The sequence below is a fragment of the Parus major genome, chromosome Z (assembly GCF_001522545.3).
Source record: "Parus major isolate Abel chromosome Z, Parus_major1.1, whole genome shotgun sequence".
Lineage (NCBI taxonomy): Eukaryota > Metazoa > Chordata > Aves > Passeriformes > Paridae > Parus > Parus major.
In genome coordinates, this window is record NC_031799.1 from 60,719,329 (window position 1) to 60,742,999 (window position 23,671).

At 37.0% G+C, this 23,671-nt stretch overlaps 1 protein-coding gene across 7 annotated transcripts in view; it reads right to left on the minus strand.

Moving 5' to 3' along the window:
* FAM172A (family with sequence similarity 172 member A) overlaps positions 1-23,671 on the minus strand; it is a 259,299-nt gene that overhangs the window by 232,604 nt on the left and 3,024 nt on the right. For 5 of the 7 annotated variants that reach the window (XM_033520478.1, XM_015652647.2, XM_033520477.1 and 2 more), the window contains exons 2-4: positions 6,238-6,386; positions 4,255-4,380; positions 894-995 (exon numbers count right to left, since the gene is read on the minus strand). In XM_033520478.1, the coding sequence (XP_033376369.1) occupies positions 894-995; positions 4,255-4,315 (163 nt within the window). In that variant the 5' untranslated portion in view covers positions 4,316-4,380; positions 6,238-6,386. Of the gene's footprint in view, positions 1-893; positions 996-3,053; positions 3,242-4,254; positions 4,381-6,237; positions 6,387-23,671 lie in introns of those variants that run through there. The other 2 variants (XM_015652650.1, XM_015652648.1) reach the window with 2 other exon arrangements.

The window sequence follows — 23,671 nt, forward strand, 5'->3', positions numbered from 1 at the left end:
TTTAGTCTCTAAGTACCTTCCTGTGAAAGCCATCAGGGTATTAAAAAGCTAAGTGTTGCATAAATGACTATCATTTAAAGGAAAGCGCGCTTTTTTTTTTCTTTAAAAGTGAAAGATGTAAAACTGGCAGATTTAGAAACTAAAGTTCCTGTTCACAGAACAGGCACTGCAAAGATGTAAAATTGTAAACATTCGCATTTGCTCTACAGGTTTTAAACAATATTGAAAGAGTCACTTCCTACAGTCTGGTATTATGTTAGCTCAGAGGCTCATTTCTCACCTGGATTTTAAAATGCATGCACTAGAAATTATAAATACTAAGTAATTTAACATAGAGACTAAGCGAGATGGAAGTACTTAGTTGCAGTCATCACACACTTGGCTACAAGGCAAAATTATGTTCCACACTAGAAGAGACAGCCTATCACATTCCTAATTCTTCTGGCAACATATATAGGTGTTTTCCTATTGGTATTTATGGAATAGTTGGGACAAACTATTATGTGAAAAACAACTTCTTCTGGAGCCATAAAAACTAATCAGGAAATAAAACATTCCTTAAATATGTGGCCAATCTTCAATTCTAATTTTTAAGTACTACTGAAACTACTTTCAGAATTCTTATACCAACACCTCTGTAACAGAAAACAGGAAGTCATAAAGTAGGCCCAGTACAACTCCACAATGTTGTATGAAATGAGGGATTTTTATGATAATTGTATGAAATAAAAAACAGGTCTTAGATTTACAAGTCTATTAGCACTAAAGTTTAAAATTTTATTCCTAACAGGAAAGCATGAAATTTTAATAGGGACTTATAAGGTATAATTCAACTTCTGATAACCTCTCAACATTATTCTAAGTATAGTCTTCGCAAAGCACATATTACTTACTTTCATTAAAAATGTACTCAAATCCTTCCAAAGTATCAGGAAATTCAAGTGGTGGCTCATCTTTTTTCATTAGTTCATCCAAGTCTATTCTAGACAATAAATCTAAAAAAGGAAAAGAAAAAATTACATAATGCATGCTGTGTCTTTTATTTCCCTTGTAACACTGACAAAATGTGTTTGCTGAGATGTGTAGATTTTACAGGCAGAAGAATATCCCAATATTACTAAACACAGGACACTGGTATGGGAAATCTTGTTCAAGGTTCAAAAGTTGGACTTCACTGTCTGTACATGTACTCATTTGTTTTTTATTTACCTACCTATTTATCTCTATGGTAATCTAAAAATGTCCAGAGATAGGGAAGTCACCAAAGACATAGTGATTTGTTTCAATGATTCATTACCACAATTAGAAAATAAGTTAGAAAATAAGTGTCTAGGGTGTGCATCATGGTTTTAACAAAGTTCTCTAGCTTCAGTTTCAAATCATTGATATCTCCTTGATTGCCTTCTTGAGGGTTCAGATTATCTGATGTACATCATCTATCTCACTGGCATTTACCAGCTGTGTGAGCACACCAGTGTTCCTTTGATACCCAGATTTTTAAGACCTGAATCCTTCTCTCAACCACCTCCTTTAATAGCTCTCAAGAGAAAATTCCCATCCATTTTACAGCACGCCATGGTATACACATCCTTCTCAGATCAGGACTGTACAGCCTGATACAACCTGTAGTCACTAATTCAAGTACGCTAAAATTAGCATAACCTACATTCTTTACCCTAGATTTAAGGATTTACATTTAACCAGGGGCAAACTTATAGGGACAACTTTACATGTACATGTAACTACCAAACAATTACTGCTTACACAGGTAGTAGTGTACACAATGATCTCTCGTCTCCTCATTGTGTTTAACACACACAACACAGTGCTATGCTTTGAATGTATTTTCTGATTAATAATTAAAAGAAAGATCAAGAAACAATTCAGCAGGATTTCACTAAAATATATTTTCCAACTTCTTCGTTAGATGAAATTGAAGACCACACAAACATTCTGTTCATGAGTGCTAAAGTGACTTTGAACTATTATTGTTTCACAAATCAAGATACCGTGTATTACCAAGGAAATACATTAAGCATTCTAAATATATTGATTTTTACCTTTATTATTATCCAACACTGTAGTTCAAAGAAAACACTCATTTTCTTTAAGTTTCATTTGGCACTATGTTTCTATTTTTGTATTACTTAAAACCATTATTTTTATCTTTTGTACCACTATTTTTGTTTGGTCTTTTTGCCAGTAGGCTACTCACATTACCTAAGCTTAGGACTGACACATTCAACACTTTAAAATTTCTGCTGTCTAAAATGTACTGAAAATTATCTTCAACATTCTTGAGAGTTCCTTGACCTGCTCTTCTACATCTCTTTGAGTTCACTTTATATTTATTCCAGCATCCATGATTGTTGCCAACTCTTGCTTCCGAGTGATTCCACTGGGCAAAGCTGGAGGATCAAAAGCCATCTGGTATGGCTGCAGAAAGTCCACATCTTTCCAACAAGTATCATGGTTTCTGAGTACCTCTGGTATTTAAATGTCTACATAACACCGGATACTGAGTGGATGATTCTAAATCTAGCTTTCTGAGACACAGCTCACTTTTACTTAATAGCTGTTTAATAGCAAGTTCCATGAAATTCAATTCATGCAAGAAATCGTGTGCTTGTTCTTGTGCACTGTCCTTTGAAAGTTCTGCGGAAGCTCCTTTGGTCCTCAACCAAATGATATGGAAAAATAAAAGAATTTTGTCAACGAAGTCTCCCACAACAGGATGTGAAAAGTGTGTCCTTTCCTCCTCTGTACTTTGACAAAATCAAGGTAGCAAACACTCTTCAGCACATCTTTCTCTCCTTAATAAAGAGACTCTAATCACACCACACCCCTAAAACGTAATTTCATTTGAATTTCCACACCTTCTTACTGTGATCTATTTGGAGATATATTTACATAAAAGTGTCACTTACTATACAACAAAATATCAACCTCCTGAATATTAAGGACCATATTATATGAAGTATATTATGCTTATTCGCAGTATGTACAGCTTGTCATGATTTACAGCTTTCATCAGTCACTAAGGAAGACTGTACCTGCTCTCAGCTGCAACCACTGACATAGCCGCTCTCTTCATGTGCAACTTTTCAAATTAAAATCATCTGAAGCGTCTTACAACTTTGTGATTGTTTCCAAATCTGGTCTACCATTCTCACCCAAAATCTTGGACTTTCCAACTCAATTTGAGATAGTTCAACAATCCTGCAGGAGGTCTTCTATACAGCTAAACAGAAAATCACTCGATCACATCAATGACACTAATCCTTAATGATAATCAAATTAATGCCACATATAAAATGGGAGTTTTACTTCCAAACCTGAACTATAACTTTGTCAAAAGATAGTAATTGGCCAGAATTGGCAGAACGTTTGATGAAAGTACTACACAGATTTTCACCAAATGCTTCACAAAGAGTCAGCAGCAACTGAAGGAACACCATCTATCATAACATATACAGAACACTGCTTTCTAATAATGCTTTGATAGAAATCCAAGATGCACACTGGAGTGGCAAGCTATGTTATTTTTTCTCCTTTGAAAGAAAAACTTAGAATACAACTGTGTGATACAAGCACTTTAAATCAATGTTTGGTTAACTTACTTGTAGGTCTAACCAATTTCATGTACTTCCAAAGCTGAAAGCCACTATCCAAAAAATGCATTTTGGATAATACATAAATACAATAAATACATTAAGATAATTTATTTTTTCCCCCTAAGTCATTTAGACCAGTTCATTTTTTAAAACTTACAAAGGGAACTTTATAAAACCAATATGGAAATCAATGTTGTGAAAGCCTCTTCCCTTTTAGCATTTTACTCCGAGAGATTTTTTTAAAAGCTGTAATATGGTTACCTAACTATAAAACAAAATCATCACACAAATTAAATCAAAACTTCCGAAAACTACAAGCACAAAAGCACAAGTCAACCTTCTAAAAGGACAATTATGAAACATTTAGAAGGCAATGAATAGTTTATTCCATTACTCTTTACCACATACCACTATGTTTTATATTCATCTCATGAAAATTCTGATAAATGGGCATGCCATTAGACAATAAAGATTAGCACTAATAGACACAAGATTCTCTTCTAGTATTGTAATTCCCTAGCTCTAACTCACCCCTATATCATATTATTTTCCTTCCCTTAGCAATCATTTCTGAAATGTCAAAAAAATGTGAATTTTTAATTTTTTTTAATGTAAAAAAAAAGGCAAAGAAGACTCATACCCTTTAATGCAGTGGTCTTCTCTTTTTCATCTGGACCTCCCTGCTGGAGTTGAGCCATCATTTATCCAAACTATCAACAAACTTTAAAATACTGAGGTAAATGTAGATTAATATTCAAAGGACAATCTGAAAAAGAACGAGAGTTGGAAATTAATAAATTTACTGATTTCTCCTTGAATAGCTCTTGTCTGCTACTGCTTACACCACCAAAAAAAAAAAAAAAAAAAAAATCTGGGTATTATAAGCCCAAAGTCTGACCAAGTTTGGTTAAAGATTCGAATTTACAAGAATGAACAATACATCTCCTTAATCCTAAAAGAACTTCTACCTAATAAATTCTAATGCAGCATCAGTAAACTACAGACCTTCTACAGAAGCGCAACACCTGCAAGTCCAAAATAGAAGGTACAAGAAAAAAAAAAATACAATCAACAGAACTCCCTCAATCTTCATGGATTTTCTTAATCAAGTAACTCCACTTTGTTGTCATTACTATATTAAATTATTTTTTTAGTAAAGCTTCATGAAACAATTTTAAGTCACTGTGATTTCCACAATGCACTACTGATACTAAAATGTATTTGTACTGTAAATGCATTTAAACACAAAAGCTGCGTTTGTCCAACTGCAAAACACATCTCAGTGTATTCAAGATGAGACTTTACATATAAAATCTTTTTCCAAATTTCTCCTACTGCACAGAACACAACCCAGACATTCAAATCCACAGACTCTTTCATCTTGAGTATGACACCAAGGGAATGAACTACCAAATCACAATTGCTTCCTCCTTCTCAATAAAAAGACTTCAGTGCATTGAATTCTTATTCCCTTAATCTTTTTTTGGTTCTTTGTTTTATCTGTCAGTCATTACCAACTTGTTTTATTCTTCTCCCTCATGTACTTTATCATTGATGAGCTTGCATGAACTCTATCTCAATTGTAATTTGTAAAAACAGTAACAGGATTCAGCAACTGTACTACTGGCTCCCTAACACTTAGACCCACAAGAAAGAACCCCAAAATGGTTTAACAGCAGTTCATTGTATAGACAGCAGAAAAAAATACAGTTAGCATAATAAAGACTACCTCTCCATTCTACATAGAGAAAATCTATTAAACATTTTCTTGTATATTAAAGGAGTAATACAGTAATTTAAGGGGTGTTAGCTATTAACTAAGGTAAGAGTCTGAGGGATTGTTGTGATTTGGTTTTTCAAACTTAGAGCTCTAGAGAGTCCAATAATCCATTTTACACATTGAAACTACGGCAGACCTTGACACCTTCCTTTGTAAAGGTTGTTCAGACAAAGCTGATGGGAAACAGTAATACAGCACAAGAGTCTTTTAAAGACACAACTCCACAAAGAAAGCTCTGTTTATATTGTGTACTTCATAAATTATAACATGATTCAGTTAAAATGCGCATCTTTTGTCTAACACTTTAGTCACCACCCATAACAAAAGCAATCACAAAAATAACAGCAAAACTACTGAGATTTTTTTGTGCATTTTCTAGCTATAATGTTTTCAATGTAAATATTAAAGTGACTCAAATGTTGATTCCCACAAATGGATGACATTAGGTATTTTCCTCAGATGCTTTCAAGCAGTCCACTGAAAAAAGACCAAGAAATACAAAATCTTGTCCACCTTGTTTGTATATTTGCAGCACAAACCCACTGTATTCTGCATTGTAGTACATTCTAGTTAATTCCAGTATATTCTAGTAAAGCATATAGAAAAGAAGTAATTTCAGTTAAAATTATTCAAAGTGCTAAAAAATGACATTGATAGTGTTTTGCAATACCCCAGATTAAAATTACTCTAGTCATATGAAATTGAATGGTTCTCGCTATACAACACCTGAAAATACATAATTTGGTAACAGTAAGTTCATGCAGTTAACAAAATACATACAAGTCCTCAAAGATATTTTGTTAGCCAAGGGAAGAAACATAAAATCTATCTGAACAGATTTACCTTGTAAAACAAGACCCCATTCCCTGATCAGATAAATCAATGCAGAGATCAGGAATCCTTGCCATTCTTGTCTCTGCCATGGATACCATTCTTCTTCCTTTAACAGATGATGATCCTGCTACTGAGTAGACAACAGTTCAACTGTAAAGCTAAAAGCACCAAAATAAATAAATCCAAATTTAGCTTTGAGAGAGAGAATTTACAGTTCTTTCTGATAAAAAGTAAAATCTGTTATAGCAGCCACTGAAGGGAGGACTTGATACCATAATGAGGATGGAACAAGCACCGAGTAAGTTATGCATTGTTTCTGTGAATACAGGATTTTCTGGAATCCCTTGTTTAACTTGTTTAATTAACAAAGAAAAGAAATTACTTGAGAGAATTGGTTTTCTGTTCTTTGACAGAGAGGCGCCATATTCACTACTGATGGTACAAAAATGAACAGTGGAAAATTATGAAGCTCTCTGAGTGGTTCCATATAAGTAAAGCAGAAACTGCAGTTTATTCTATGCATTAATTTCAATCTGCAGCTTATTCTGGGCATTAATTTCAAACTCCAGTGATCTTCAACTGCATATACTGACTTTACATTAATTCCTGAATGCCATCAAGTTTCTTGTACTAAGTACTATTTTAAATGTGTTGTTCTTATTGTGTTACTATTCTTACAATTATTCATTCATGTTGTTATTCATACAATTATTTAGATGAGTATTTTGAAAACACCTCTGGTTTTTCTATATAAGATACATAGGGCAGGCATACTTCCTAAAGCACAAGTTACTATTTCACCTGAAGAAATAGATACAAATAGCAAATAAGATAAAGTATGTATCTTGTATGTATCTTGCTTATGCATGAAAAACTTAAAAATTCTGACACAAAGTATCTTATACACATTCTGCGCCTCAAATTCCATCCCCAGCAATACTTAAAATAATTTGACCCAGAAATATTCTGCTTTCATGGTTTCACACGAGATGAGGAGGCTGCATTTTCATTATACCCATGCTTATGTAATTACAGAAACTGGTGGACTCAGAAGCAAATCATCAATACATTAATTTTTTAAAAATGCGCACATAAGAGAACATGCACATATTTAATTTTGTTGCCTGTAAAGTAGCATTGGGAGTTTGGACTACAGACCTTGTGATGGCGTAACAGTCATATTTTTTAAATCAAACAACACCATATCATATCCATCCATATGGTACACATATACAGATTTCAACATACTTAAAATACCCTTCATTGCGCAGATGCAGCCAGAAGTGTGACAAAAAACACTATATTTTGCCCAAAATTAAGAATACCTGAAATCAATATTACAAATATTCCAAATAAAGGCTATAAAGTATTGTAGTGTTATCAACAAGAAGAAATACGAAAACACACAAGTATCTTCAAACAGCACAAGTCCTTCAAGCTTATGTGTGTACAACATGAAGACGTGTTATCAGAACACTTCTTTGTATTGCACTCCTTTATTAGAACATAATAGAATGCAAGTCTTATTCTCTGTAAACTGACATCCCAAGCAAACCAGGAACATGTGTGGGTTAGAGTTTTATAATGTGGCTGGTGACTTATTAAGATCCAATTTGTCTTCAAAGATATGGCTAGATTACAATTTGCCTTGAGTCCCTTGTTGGTATTGGCTCAACAAAGCAAAAAAAATGTAATAATTTATCTTAGCAGTATTTTCTGTCTAATTAGATTTTATCTTTTCCCACTTTCAGGGCACTGCAGATGGCATCAATAACAACTGCATCAATTAAGGTTGTACTTCACTTTACCTCACTTAAAAGACAATATTTTTAAGTGCTTATTGGTTTACTAAACTTCAGTTCTAAAAGGCTATTATTTCCAGTCTGCTTTAGACTAAATGGCTTTGAAAATGTCTACCTCTAGTAAAAGAAGTTTCAGAGACAGAATCTTACACTCAGTTCTGATGATGTTAATAAGCACCTACAGCATCTCCATGTTAAACGCAGCATCTCCATTTTAGTGATCAGAAATTTAGGATCAGAGGATCTGCTTAGTAGTGTATGCCTCTTGCCATTAATTACCTTTAAAGCCTGTCCAACTCTGCTGAAGTCAAAATGGCTTTTCTCACACATTTAGCACAGACTTTGTAAGACTTATTGTAATTTCAAGAAAATTTACCTAGTTGTTCAGAGCATGCTCGAGACGACTGCAAAAGGCAGGGGAAACATGAACAGGAAGGGGATTAATAAATGCTAGAAGGGCAGATGTAACCACTTAGTGATCCTAAAGTCCCTGAATCCCAGTAGATCTTTGTACTCTACCAAATGGCAGTAGAACTTACTGACAAAGTACATGACTGCAGTCAGCATTAAAGTTTGATATATTTGCACAGTAACCACCTTCCTGGTTTATTTACCCCGTAAGTTCAAATAACAGATGATTAGGAGCCACGTGCACTAGCAATATGTGTCAGCAACTCGACTCTTTACACCAAGCAGAGTTAACACAACTCCACAAACTGGGATTTTAATGGTTTTGGTTTACTTCCTTGAAATGCTGGAAATTACCTTCATAAACATATCCATATTAACACAAGTAAAAAAGCATGTCAAAATAACTGAAAAAGAGGCAGCACAACCTCAACATAGCCTCTGAGATGTTGACATTATAATGGTATATCAACCAAACACAAGGTTCAAAATTACCATCTGCAGCAACAATAGCCTTGAGTATTTGTACGGGTTTTCTCTGGGATAGAGTAAGTTTTCTCTGTAGTAGCTCATAGGGTTTGGAATTGTGCTGAAAACAGCATCATTAACACTGCTGGGCAGTCTTCACAGAGCATCAAGGGCTCTCCTGCTTCCATGTGCTGCCCTGCCAGCAGGCAGGCACGGGTGCCCAAGAAGCTGGGAGGGGACACAGCCAGGACAGCTGATACCAGCTAACTACATGATAACACATTCAGCAATAGAAACTCAGAAAAGAAGAAACAGGGAATGTGTGGAATGATGGGTGTTTGTCTTCCCAAGTTACCATTACACATGATGAAGCTGTGCCTTCATGAGGATGGCTGAATATCTACAATTCTTTATTTTACTTTGTTGGTGTGCATAGTTTTTACTTTCCCTATAAAACTGTCTTTATCCCAATCCATAAGTTTTCTCACTTCTACACTTTGAGCCCCATCCACTGTTTGGAGAGTGAAAGAGTAGCCAGAGGAAGGACTTGTCCACCTATTGTGGATAATTCTACAATACTACAATGCAGTACTTTCTTAAATATGCAAACTATCAATAATTAGGTGTACAGGACCCTGCTTACACTGAGGTAGAAAGACAGTTATTTAGTGAATCAGGGCATCAATTCTAGGGACAGAAAAAATGACCCTGCAGTGAAGGCAGGAGAATGCTGCCCAGAGAATCCTGTTCAGAGAAGGAATTTGCAGGTGACTTTAACCCAATACCTGAAAGACAAAATGTTTGCAGAGAACCTCTTTTTGTATATTTCTCACTTGCCAGGCAGGAAATTCAGCCTGGATTCCTGTTTTAAGAATTTCAAAGAACCTTTTTTAGCTTTCCCAATCTCAGCACCTGAGATGAATGTACACCAGTGAGTAAGATGTCTTCACCTCCCTCTAAAAGGCCAGAGAGAATCCTTCACAAACAGCAGATGTGAGGGAAAATCCAAAGAATCAGTGTTTATGAAGAACTAACATCCCGCAACTGAAGTGTCAGGAAAAGGCCATATAACTTGTAATAGCACTACAATTAGTGGGTGATTTACTTTCCACTATTTCCTGGGCCTGTATCTCAGCTCATGAGGACAGAAAAAAACAAACATTGAGGCAATAAAACTTGTGGCAAACAACTGAGTGAAACGCTCCTTATTTACAGAATCAGCTTTTCCAGGCAGTGTACATTACGACAAGTTACAAGGACTTGGTAGGACATTACTTCATAATAGAGCTGAAATTGCCCTGTGATAGTTTATAAAAAAACGGGTTTGGATGAGATTAAGATGTTTGTACTTTGTACTATTAATTTTAATAGGATTTTGACTTGAAAGATGGAGTGGAGAAGACTGACTCTCAATAGCCTCATTTCTAAGTAGTTACAGGACAAAGCCAGAATTTTATTTTTTTTAATATCATCTTTTCTCAAGCAATCCCATGAGTCAGCTGGGAGAGAAATATGCCTCTGAACAGAGAAAAACTTGAAGACTATTAAAAGAGCCTTCTCTTAAAAGAGACACCAAAGTAATTTTCCAGAGTGTCACAGAAGAAAGAGAGAGAAACTGGAAAACTCTAGGGAAATGGTTTCTGCTTAGGCCACCATCAAAAGCTGATAAAAAACCCTAGGCATACGCCTATGTGTCCAGTACTTTAAAATCCCTTTTCCCCCCTTTTCTCCTTTGCTCTTCAGTAACAGCATGACTTTCCGAAGGACTGTCTGCCATGAACTGAAGACTCCTTAAAAGAACACATACAAATCAGATGGAAATGCAGTGAATCCAGGTCTGTAGCCCAGATCTTTATAAACAGCAAGGTATTTCTGATTCTGCTTCAGACTCTGTGCTGAGAGGTGCACAAAAGGGAGACTAACAAAAGGTAAGAGGTGCATTCAGTTTTCTACAACACGTTTCTTAAAAAATCTTCTGGAATATGCACATGCAAATACATATCACCACCTCGCCTGACTACTCTGCATCTAATGCAAATACTGCCGATGACACAAAAATATACAAAACAGATGGACGCTATGCAGAATCAAATCATACACAACTGAAAAGAGCATGCAGGGCTACTGCATCAGTTCATCATCAAGTTACCTTATTTTAGAATCAGACATAAAAGCCCAAATCCCAATCATGTACATACCTCTTATTTGAGGCAATGTCTGCCTCAAGAAATCTGCCTTACAGCTCTTCCCACAGCTTTTCTCCCTGTAGAACACTTGCTTCTTCAGTGTTTATGATTTGTGCAAGCTTTAATAATATAGCATCTCAACTGTCTTTGCTCTGCCCATGCCTGAGAGGCAGCACGTGCTATATGGCCAGCTGAACCAAGTACAGCTGTACCAAACTTAATTTCAACTACCTGGCAAGCAAAGCAAATAGCCCTGTGAAATAACTGCAGTCCTCAGATTTGCTTCTAGTGGATTGTCATAAAGTAGCACTACTACATATATACATATATTATATAAAATGTGAATAATATAAACACATTATTCCTTTTAGCTCAATATTTAAATAAATGTGGTATTTTTATTCTGACTGTGTCAAATTTGCATTTTTAAATTTTTTCCACATCAGTACATCTTTTCATGAAACATTAAAAAGAATAAGAAATTAAAAAAGAAAAAAAAGTAAATTTTGTTTTCTTTACTGGTTCAGCTTTAAAAACTGAAAATCAAATATTTATATATAAAAAAAAAATTCCATTAAGTGCCAGTCAGCAATTGTAACCACACTTCTTTATACAGTTTGCTACTGCCTAATCTACAATCTTGCTATCTCTGCCTACAGCCAAGACTGACAAAAGGTTGTAACCACAGCATCACAGAGTAGTCCAGGCTGAAAAAGATCTTGTGAAATTATCTAGTCTCCAACCTTCTCTTGGACCTTATTTCACTAGGTTTTAACAAGGCCTTGGATCAAGTAAGCTGTGGTGCTGCCAAGATGAGCCTTAAATATTTCCAGTGAGGGAGATTCCACCATGCTTTTCAGAAACTTCAGTGTTTAGTTATTTCTAACAGATTTCCTTTTTCCTATACTGAGATGAAATTTCTGCTCTCACTTTTCATCCTTCTGAGCAGAAAACAGCTTCTCTTTCACAACTATCTTTCTGTGTGCTGGATGATTGATGAAACTTCTCCAAGCTGTCTCTCCACTGAGGTACTGAACATGTACACAGGAAGGCAGTGAAGCTGAGGAAGGGTCTGGAGCACAAGTATTGTGAGTGTTGCTTAAGGGAGCTGGGCATGTTTAGTGTGGAGAAAAGGCTTGGGAAGACCCTCCTGCTCTCTACAACAAAGTGGGAGCTGGTGTTTTCTCACAAATAAGAGAAAATAGCCTCAAGATGCATAAAGTGATCCACAAAGGGAGGTTTAGATCAGGTATCAGAAAAATTTCTCTGGAAGAGCTATGAAGCACTGGAACAGGCCGCCTGGCGTAGTGGTGGAATCTCCATCCCTGGAGAGATTTACAGTATGTGCAGATGTGGCACTTAGAAACCTTATTTCTGGCAGAACTTGGCAGAGCTGGGTTAACAGTTAAACTGGGAAGATGTCTTTTCCAACCTGAACAACCTCCTTGAACTTTTCTCCAAATGTTGAGTTGTCATGCTAATCATCCTTCTAACATACAAATCATCCTGGTGGCCATCTGCTGGACTTTCTCCCAGTTCTTCATCAATATCTCTCTTGAACTCAGGGGACAAACCAGACACAACACCCTAGCACACCTCTTACCAATACCCAGTCATCAGTTTGACTTCATTGCCACAACGGCACATTGTTCAGCTTGCCATCCAGCAGCACCCCCAGCTTCTTTTAAGCACAACATCCCAGACAGTCATACTACAGTCTGCCTTCTGTTTGGGAATTATACCATTGTCCCTGCACAGCTTTACACATATCTTTATTAAATGTTATGCAATTCCTCCTGGCATAGTTTTCCTACATGACTGATTACTGTTGCCCACAAATACAGATGATAATTATGACAATTAATCTGGCCATTTCATTTGCACCTTTGATTTGAAAGCCAGAAGTAAAAAATGGGGAGCAAATGCTCTCTTTTTATTCTCAATCATTTTGCCATACATACTCATAGCTTTTACTATAAAGCAAAGTCCTTGAAAAAAATAAATTCTACTTATTTGATTAACTACTTCAATAAGGCTAAACAGATGTATCCATAGGACTGGTTTAGCTTTAAGCCTAAACACTCTGTCCTAGCAGTAACCACTAAAAGACATGAGCTAAAGAAACTTCAGTTATTCTAAACCAACATTGCAAAATTCTTTGTCCATTTTGTTGAAAGCACTGCATTTCCTACTAGTTTGAAGGAATCCCTATTAAGAAGAAAAACTGTCTTTAATTTTGTGCAGAATGTGATTGAGCAGAGATCAGTCAAGTACTGCCAAATGCAAAGGTAAAGATAAAAGCAGGAGGATAAGGACATGGGGACATACAACCTAGTTTGGCAAAAAAAAATCATTAAAAATTCCTAATTTTTTCTTGGAAGGTTCAAGCCAGACAGTCCCTCAAAATCAACCATGTCCACCTAAAACAGAGGTCTTTTATTTTCTTCATCTACCAGTCTCTAAGACCAGTAACTTATGTTTAACTACAGCAGTTCTTACAGAAAGGCATTCATGGCAAAATTCAAATTATTAAGAGCTTAACAGTCCATCGCTTGCTGTGATGTCTGAAAGGCTACTCAATGTCCTTTGTACTTTATTTCCAGTTTGACTTACTTTGGCTTCAGGCTTCAGACACCAAGTTTGCTACACCTTTGTGTGTTAAGTTTTCTTTCTATTTTACATGATTAGACACCACAGCCAAGTCCTATCTCTTCTGGGAAACTAAACAAGCTTAACAGAGTCTCTTTCTATGAAATTTTGGTTGTAACCTAAAGTAATTTTTTTTTCCAGTTTCTCTGTTCCATTCAATTTTCTAAATCCCCGTTTACTGCTGTTATACACAACTGAGTGATTTGAATAGTGTGGTAGCTGAAAAATGTAACAGCTACAAAATTGTTTATAGATAAACAAACTGTAATTACAGGAAAAGAGTACATAATCTATTAAAATTGTTTTACTTCCCTGTCACCTTACGATCAGATGGATAACGTCTAACCCTAAAAAGCCATGAACAACACACATGTTTACTAAGGACTGTCTGTGTTAAAATTGTTTACATTAACCTCTACAGCAGCTGATCATATTTATTCCCAAGACAAAAACTAATACAAGAAAAGCAGAGATACAGATTAAACAGTGTGCTGAATAGGAAAAATACAAAACAGCACCAGCCCCATTGAGCACACCATACTCTTGAAAACCACGTTATAGTCAGTATAAACGTTTTCTCAAACAACTGACCATTGTCAAAATATGTGCTGAAATAACACTAGCCATAAAGTGCCATTGTGTAAACAAGAATTTTTTTCTGTAATTAAATGGATGCTGTACAGAGCACTACACGGATTAGCAGTATACACACAGGACAAAATGAATCTTCAAAGGAAAGTACTAAATCAACTACAGAACACCAAGCAAAAATATGCTGCAAACATCCACACAATAATGTAGCTAGCCCTTTAATATTTTACATTTTTAACCTACTTCAAAATGAAAGTGGAAGAAACATTCCAGTTACAACAGCTTAAAAATGTGACATAGGCCAAAGAAGCAAAAACGGTCTGTGCTAAATTCCTTGTGCTGGAGAAGAAGGAAAAAAGGAAAAAAAATCTTAGATAAACAAAAATTTTGAGACTCGCCATGTTTTGTTACTAAATTTTACTGTATAAAAGAAGGGGGAAAACAAATGGAAAATCATTTGACAATAATACCAATTACCCTATACCAAACAGAAATAAAACCCCAAATCTTGTGAATAAAAGAACAGCAATGCTAGACAAAATACATGTTCCCTTGATGTATGTGAAGTTTAGCAGACTTTGTAGAAATTTGGAAGGTGGATCATAAAATCTGACGAAGATTAAAAAAAAAATGGGGAAAGGAAGAGAAGACAGAACAGTGTCCTCAGAGACAATCAAAACTAACAGAACCAAAAAACATAAGCAGAACAGATAATTATTTGAACTTAAGACTCAAGTGCTTTAAAATCAAGGCCAGAATAGCATAGAAATACAAATTTTATATTTTTGGTAAAATATGCCAGGTGTTTAATTACTTCAAGGATGAGGTACAAACTAAATGCAGAGCAACTACCTACTTATGTTGATATGCAAAAATTACTCTGCTTCAAAATATTTCTTACTCTTGCAAGAATCAGCTGGAGTAAATTTCTCCCCTCCAATGAACACACTTTTTCTGTTACTGTCTCTGAAACTTCAAAAAACATATTATTTCAAGCTAATACAGCTTGGAAAGGGAAACATACAAAATTAAGACACAAGTAGGAAATATTTTCTAGACAACATACCTATATACCCAGACTATACATAATGTTTCCCAATAATGAGATCTGAAGAAACAAAGCAGTGAAGATCCCTTCAATGACATTCTGCCTTAGGAAAAGCATTGCCTGTAAATGGAGGGACATCATCCTTTTCCTCTTACTTTGCATTTCTAAACACACTTGGAATAACTGTTCCAGATGCTCCATGTGCGACACAGACACAGACAAACTAGAGGAGACCAGCAAAGAGCTGCAAAAATGGCTAAGGGCTTGGAGCATCTGGTATCTGAGCAGAGGCTGAGAGAGACAGGACTACTCAGCAGGGAGAAAAGCCAGGGTGGAATGGAAGAAGAATAATCAATATATATATTAAGTGCCAGAGGGGACAACAGACAACTGAGCTAGTCTTCCCATTGTTGTCCAGTGACAAGACAAAATACAATGGGGACAAAGTGGACTAAACATGAGGAAAAACTTCCTTACACTAATGGGGCTCAAACACTGGAGCAGGCACCCAGACAAGTGTCAGAGACTGAAATACTGTAGTTTATGGCTTAAACATTTTTATGAAGGATTTTTGTCCATTAAAACTGTGTAGTGAAGCTGTATCAACAAAGCTGCACCAAAGACCACTGCACCCTGAATGGGGCCCCTGGATTGTAAGTAAATTTAAGATAAAAATTATGCTATTTTTATGTCTGAACTGGAGAAGAATACTTCCACGGGAGGATGAAGCCCAACAGCTGTCTTATCTACTGAGACCAGGTTTGTAGAGACACCCCCACTCCACCAAAGAGGGAAGGAGGCAGTTTCGCATGGTGAAAAGCCTCTAAGTCAGAGCCAACAACACCCATCCTCCACTACTCAAACTGGTTCAGCCAGGCAAGCCACACCTATGGGACATTCATGTCATGGGCCACTGAGGGGGTGTCGTGGTCCATTAAAGGTCCCCTGAACACTTCCCCAGACCCTGCATCAGACCACTGCATGTGATGCAAAATCATACAACTGATCCACAGTTCTGCAAGGGACAGTGTCAAACTTGCCCCCTCAGGGGAAGTGCCTGGGGGTTCCCCCCTGGCCCAAACATTTATTAGTCCATAGGATTCCATTCTTTGTCGGTGGGGAACCCCCCACCACCTAGAAGAACAGAGGATCAATGAGGCATCATCAAGATCACAGAGGGGTAATATGCTTCTACTTGATGAGTCTCCTCTGTTACTCTTTCTGTCCTTCCACCCCCCACCTCTTTCTATTTCTTTCTCTTTGCCTCTTTTACTGTTAAATAAAACATACCAATTTTTGGTATCAACATTTAACCTCATTCGGTTCTAATCTTGTTCCAGAGAATATTCAAACCTTCACACTTCTATCCATAATCCACAGAGAGCTTAGTTTGCTCCTCTGTCATTAGAGTTGATTGTAAAAACAGGTTACAGAATCTCTGTCCTTGGAGACACTCAAAACTTATTAAACACTACCACAAGTAATATGTTCTAGCTAATCCTTCTCTGAGCACTGGGATTGGACTACATAATTTCCAGAGGTCCCTGCCAATGTCAACAACTTTACCATTCTGCAAGGTAAGAAAATGTAAAAATGTACACCAAATTAATATACAGAAAATGTGTACGTGTGTGTGTGCACACATACATTAACAAGTTAGTTACCTCCCACAGCAGCAATGACCACACAAGGGATATAAGAATCATTATGGGCAGTGTCTGGTTGAGCAAGAATTAAGAGCTTGTGGTCTCAGGGGTCTTAGTTTTGTATTCTCAGGAATTCCTTTCTGATTCTGAGTCAATCTGCAGGAAAAAGCCAAAATTTGTGCCTTCCTCACCCAAAGACACACTTCCAAAACAGTGTCTACAGGTACCAGGAAACACCAAAATTAAGACTGCACAAAAAATTTCAGCACCTGTGCACCGGAAGTCCAGTCTCATACAAAAAACAATGTGGAAAACATAAAGGGGAAAAAAGCTAGCTCTATTCTCAACTACTTCTCTATGGCAGTGTCATGTTTATCTAAGTTCCTATTCAATATAGTCTTGGCAAGCTCCTTTGGGCACCATCCTACCCCTCTGTGAACCTCCAAAGGTTGCAGAGGTACACCTTTGACCAGCAGCAGGTTCACCTTGGAGTTGGCTGGCACTGGGTCTACTGGACATGTGGGAAGCTTTTGCAGCTTCTCACAAAAGCCACACCTGCAGAACCCTGCTGCTAAAACCTTGTCACACAAACCCAATACAGAAGGCATAATCATTTCTGGTTTTTTTCGACAGCACTTCGGCCTTTGTCGATGCACTGAATGAAGATACTCAATAAGGAGCCACGCAGTATTCTGTTTAACCTTCTTGAGTTTTATGTACAACCCTCACATGTCTCCCAACCTCAATTCCTCCTCTCCCACATGTAAGTGCCTTTCATCATCTCTCCTATTTCTCTTACAAGCTCACTGTCTTTTATTTGGCCTCATGTTCTATCCTGAGAGCTTCTAGTGCCATTCCATTCCCTCCCCCATCCTCATTTATATTTTCATTTCAAGAGCTTTAACAGAGACACTGCCACATCAACTCCTTGTTCCCAATTTCCCTTAGTCCACACGGCTCCAGTCTCCTGGTTTCATTTATCCTGCCATTACAGGATGAATATGGAAATGACAAAGCCATTTGAGAGTTTTCCTCAGACCACACTCCCTCTTGTCCCCTGACAGTAGACATCCTCACCACAGCCCTGCAGCAGAACTAGCATAGTCAGCTGTTCTGTGGTGCTGGCAGGCATGCCCAACCAACAAGGAGAGCACAGCATGTCTTGTACAGGTGGAATTGCTGGAGATTCTTACACGCTGACACTGAGGCTGATACCTGACACAAAAGTAGACTGGTACCAAGTATCCTCTTTCTAATCCAAAACACCAAAGCACAGCAACACAGCACCATGTATATGGAAAGGTATAGCTTGTTTAGATCTGTATATACCTTTGGAGGTCAACTGAAAGGCGTTACCAGAATCCGCTGCTTAGGCACTTGTCAAGTTTTGAAGATGTGCGATAGCAGTGATTCCACAACTTCTCTGGGCCCCACTCCCATGGTTGACTACCCTCACAGTATATTTTTGGGAGGAGGTATATCTACCACCATTTCTCATAAAGTAAAAAATTAAAAGTTATTTATCTGCTGTCCTATACTGTGAAAAATAAATGCAATTTAGAGCAACCAAAGAAAAAATAGTACATTATCTACACCATGTTCCTCTTTTAGAAAGCTAGATAGTTTAATATACCCACAGAAATAAAGCTTTCTGATGTCACTGTTAGTAGCATTCTCTAAAGATCATGATTCTCTGGAATTTTTTAAACAGTGTTCTTAAAAACATTGCCTCTGGACATTGCTGGGAATGCAAAAATCAGAGCTTCTCAAAAAGAACACACTGAAAAATTCAGTGTCTGAAAAAATTAGGTAATAGTTTTATCTTTCATCTCAAGAAAATACAGGTATGGGTTGACATCCTTACAGACTTGTATTTTCCATCTCAGTATATTTCTATTTCCTCATTTCTCCTTTAACCAACCACTTCAAATTGGCAAAAATTCAAGCTTCTGGGTTTTTTGGTGTAGTCCTCTTGCAATTACTCCTTAGGGAGTTACCCTAATTTTTATGACTACTTAAATACTCACCAGAAAGAAAGACAAGGATAATAGAACTAACAGAACAAAGAATGAAAAGACAAAAAAATTAAAAAAAAATCTTTAATTGCCTAGAGAATTATGCTGGAAAGATAATGAACAAGAACTTAGAGCTCTCCTGCAGGAATGTACATGCAACCTATTTGATGTTAGTGAAGTTAATAGGATGATTCACATGAATGTAATGCTACAATTCAAGAGATATAACCTATTTAGAAAGAGCAACAACAGAGAACAAATGGTTCTATGTGCCAAAAATGTCACTGTCTGTTTCTGAGTCACTGACAATAAAAAATCATGTCTTAATAAAGAAAGTACAAGTCAGGATACTAGCTGGGGTTTGCTACAGATACAAAATCTCACACAGCAAGATGGTTAAGCATGTATTGCTTCTTGATGGAAATAAAAGTTTCATTATCACAGTGGACATAACACAGAGTGAAATAACCTGGAGCCTTCATGCTGCTATTATCAGAACATGCTCAAAGTTTCTAAAAATTGAGGACAATTTCTTATACTGAGAAATGTTAAATCCAAGCCAAGGGAATGCTATGTTCAACTTCATCCAGACAGATAACAAGTACCCCACTGTTTCACAGAGAGCAAATACAGAACAAAGACCCTTCCTGCCCCCAGGTCTTGGAATCAAAAGACATATTCACAAACACATCTTTGCAAAACGACTTTAGCAGTCCCACCCCATGCTATCCCCTCAGCTGACAGAACTGTTTGTAGCAATGCACAGAGAACCAGTTCAGGGAATCGTATCTGAGTTAAACCAAAACAGTGACTTGATCTGAGTTAAAACTACCTTTCTTTCTTTTCCCTCCCCCTCCTCTTTTTTCTTTTTTTTTTTAAGAGTATACTTTTAATTTATCAATTTACAGATTATGTTCATTACCTAGTGCAACTGAGGCGACAGAACAGGGATACAGCTGCTGCCTAAAAGATTTTTAGCTTGATTTTCCAACATGGCCAAGAAAGAAATACAGAGAGACCAAAAGAAGGACTCAAGAAGTGATCACTATGGTAGGAAATAGTTTATGCTTCCAAAAGTCAAACCCTTATATTCAAAAATGTAAACATTTAAGATAAAGTATAAAGAAATTTCCACCAATTTTTGACTTATCGATTAGCATGTATCAAATGCAAGTCTGCTTTAATAGCAGCTTTTATTTTGTTGGCTGTGCTTATTTTCAGATCTTCCACCTAGGCTGCAGGTAGGCTATGTTAACACACTTCTGCAGCATGGGAGATACCAACATACAGATACAGAATTCTCTTTTCATTCAGATATTATTTCATAAGACTGAACTGTGTGATTCAGTGGGGAGATATTCAGTACAATGATCATTATTCAAGACATACAGACTGTGTGCATGAACACATCTCTTTATCTCTCATTTCACCAAATTTTAATAATGCTTTTATATATTGGCTCTTCCACTGCCAAGGCTTCCTGTTAATTCTGTTAATGCTTCCTGCATTTCTTCTTTGAAGTACTTTCAGTTTTCCTTTTGACTGTTGTGCCCGTACTTATTCAAACCTAGACCACCTGACAAATTCCTTCTTGTGGTGGGTTTGTAACACACATGCTCTGCAAGAGGAATGAGATGCCCATTTGTTAGGAAAAACAAGCAAGATGTTTTCAAGATTTGCTACACATTGTGCCTAAAATAAGAAGGAGGGATGCAAACAAGAGCATAATTTACCACCTTCTTAAGTTAAACAAGGATTAGAGATTTGCATGTATTGTATGCTAAAACATGACAGCCACTCAAATGCACATTTCAAGACTTTATAAAGCCTGGCTTGCAGAACTTCAAAAGAAACCATAAGCACCACATGATTTGTTAAGTTTGGTCTTTCACACAGCATTGTAGACAACCTGGAGAGTACCTGGCACTCTGACAACATGATCAATCAGATTTACTTTGTCCATATTCTCAAGCAAGCAGTTATTACTCCAAAAACCAAGACTCAGAAGTATAAAGCATCTCCGAAGTACAGTATCACCTCTCTTCATACACCTAAAATAAAATCATCAGGGGTCCACTCTGCCTGTTCCTAAGAGAAAAGATACCTAAGAGAAAGTCAAGGGATGACAAGAAAACAAAGAACACACTTTTTGCCATGTCCCATCCGCAGCTTTCACTACAGACACTGCATAAATCTGATACAATGAAGAAAGCTCTATGGGTCAGCAGAATATGTATATTGCTGCTGAAATGTCCAGAGAATTCAAATTAAGTACCTTAAATGATGAAACACAAATGGAAAATGGCAACTTTATGGAGCTTGTAATTCAGACAAATCCAGATTAGCTGTCTTGGGAAATAGTTCACAATTTCCAAAGCTATCTTCCTATTAAATTTCATACTCTTTACCTATACCTTGGAGTTGCTTAGGGGCACTTAAAAGTAATCAAGAATATTTTCAATACGATCAAAAACATTTTTAGCATGTCCCTCTCCAAAAAAAAATAAAATAGCCTAAACTTTTGACTTGAAATTTAAAGTAAAATTCCTTATTTCCAACACTAAAAAAAGAAGAAACTGGAAAAATATATTTGATGGGCCTGAATTTAAATGCACAAGTGTCAACAAATGTAAGCACTAACATTACTGGTGCTTCAGGTATGCACCTGTTTCCAGTCAACAGTGGAACTGGCTAACTTGCAGTACAACTGCCAATGTATATATATAATTTCTTATTTTAAGCATCATCATCTCTTTCTAGACAGACAATAAAATTCTTCTTTTTGGCTACCTGCATGTCCTGGTTTTGACTGGGTTAGTGTAGCTGTGTTTTGGATTCAGAATGAGAGGTACAGTCCAGTGTTTTGGATTTGGGATGAGAATAATAATGCTGCTGGATGGTTTGGCTATTGTTAGGTAGTGCTTACCTCAAGTCCAGGGCTTTTGTGTGTCTTGTGCTCTGCTAATGAGTAGCTGCACAAAAAGCTGAGGGGGAGCATGCCCAGGACAGGTGACATGAACTTGCCAAAGTGACATTCCACACCACAGAACATTATATAGTATATAAACTGGGGAAGCTACCCAGAAGGGGGGATGATGGTTCTTCAGGGATGGGCTAGGTATTAGTCAGCAGGTGGTAAGAAACTGTACTGCATGTTACTTGTCTGAGTTTTATTTTCCTCTCTCTCTTTCCTCTTCATTACTAATACCATTAGTAGTATTATGTTTTCTTTCAATTATTTTACTGCTTTTATGTCCACACGTAAGCTTCACATTTTTTTCTTAATTCACTCCCCATTACACTGGGGCAAAAGGAACAGGGAAGGGAGTGACCAACCAGCTTTATGGTACTTAATAGTCAACTGGGGTTAAACCATGACACAGAAAAAACTGCTGATCATATATCAAATATATTGATTCAGCTAATAGTCTTTTTGCTAAGACAATACTTATTTCACCTGTGTATTAAAAATCAATACCTATAATAGCCAAATGTCTGTAAAGCAAGCTTAGCACAGATTGGTCTCCTTAATTTCTGCTGGCTAACAGGACCTGGAAGAAACCACAGTAGCAGAAACATCTAACATTAGCCTGATCAAGTCTTACATGGTTCATCTTTCCTCTTTGGATACATACACAACAGAATACAAACTGCAGTACCAGAGAGGCTCCATCCAGATGGAGGTCAATACTCTTCAGGACAGTGCAACAGGAGTGAATAAAAGCAGTGAAGCCTTGACTAGACCAAAGAGCAGGCCACTAGCCTCAGCAGCAGTATCATTACTAATAAACTCATAGAACAGATTGCTCAGAAAAGTGGTTGAGAAGTTTTCATCAGAGTCAAATAAAGTACAAAGTGACTCAGGATCCATGATCTGCTGAAGTCTGTGTGATACACTTTTAGACCTTCTCCTACTTCTAGATTCTCCATTCCAGTCCTACATCATTTCTTATAGACTCATAGCAGCATCTGGGTTTTACAAGACCTTGTAGCTTATCTAGTCCAATGACCTGCCATAGGCAGCACTACCTTTCACAACACTCATTTGTCAAAAACACCTGCCTAGTCTTCCACGTCCCACATGAGATGACGGGGCACCCACAGCCTCTCTGGACAACCTGCTCTCATGTCTCAGCATCTTTGCTGTAAAAATTTCTTCCTGATATCTAAACTCGCCTTCTTTCAGTTTAAAACTGCTGCCCTGTGTCCTATCACTACTACTTATGATAGCATTCATGTCAGTGAGCAAGCTAAAGCAATGAGAGAGAAGCATTCTAGCTCTGTATCAGCTTCTTTTCCTGGCTCACTAGGCAGCCAGCTTGTCTTCTGCATGGCTTGGAGAGATGGGACAGGAAGCAGAGAGGGGTGCTGCCCACTCCAGCAACAGGAATCTAATGTGAACAGGCTGTGAAACTGCACCCATGGCACTTTTTCTAACAGAGTGGGTCTGTAGCTGGAGGTAAATAACCTTTGGTCCAAGTCTAATTCATAGAAGCAGTCAGCCATAAACCAAAAAATCATTACCAAAACTAATGTACTAATAAGTAACTGATGATGAGCTGAGTAGAAAGGCAAGGATGATATAAAAGCAAACATTATCTTTTCACCTTTCAATAGAACTCAATTACAT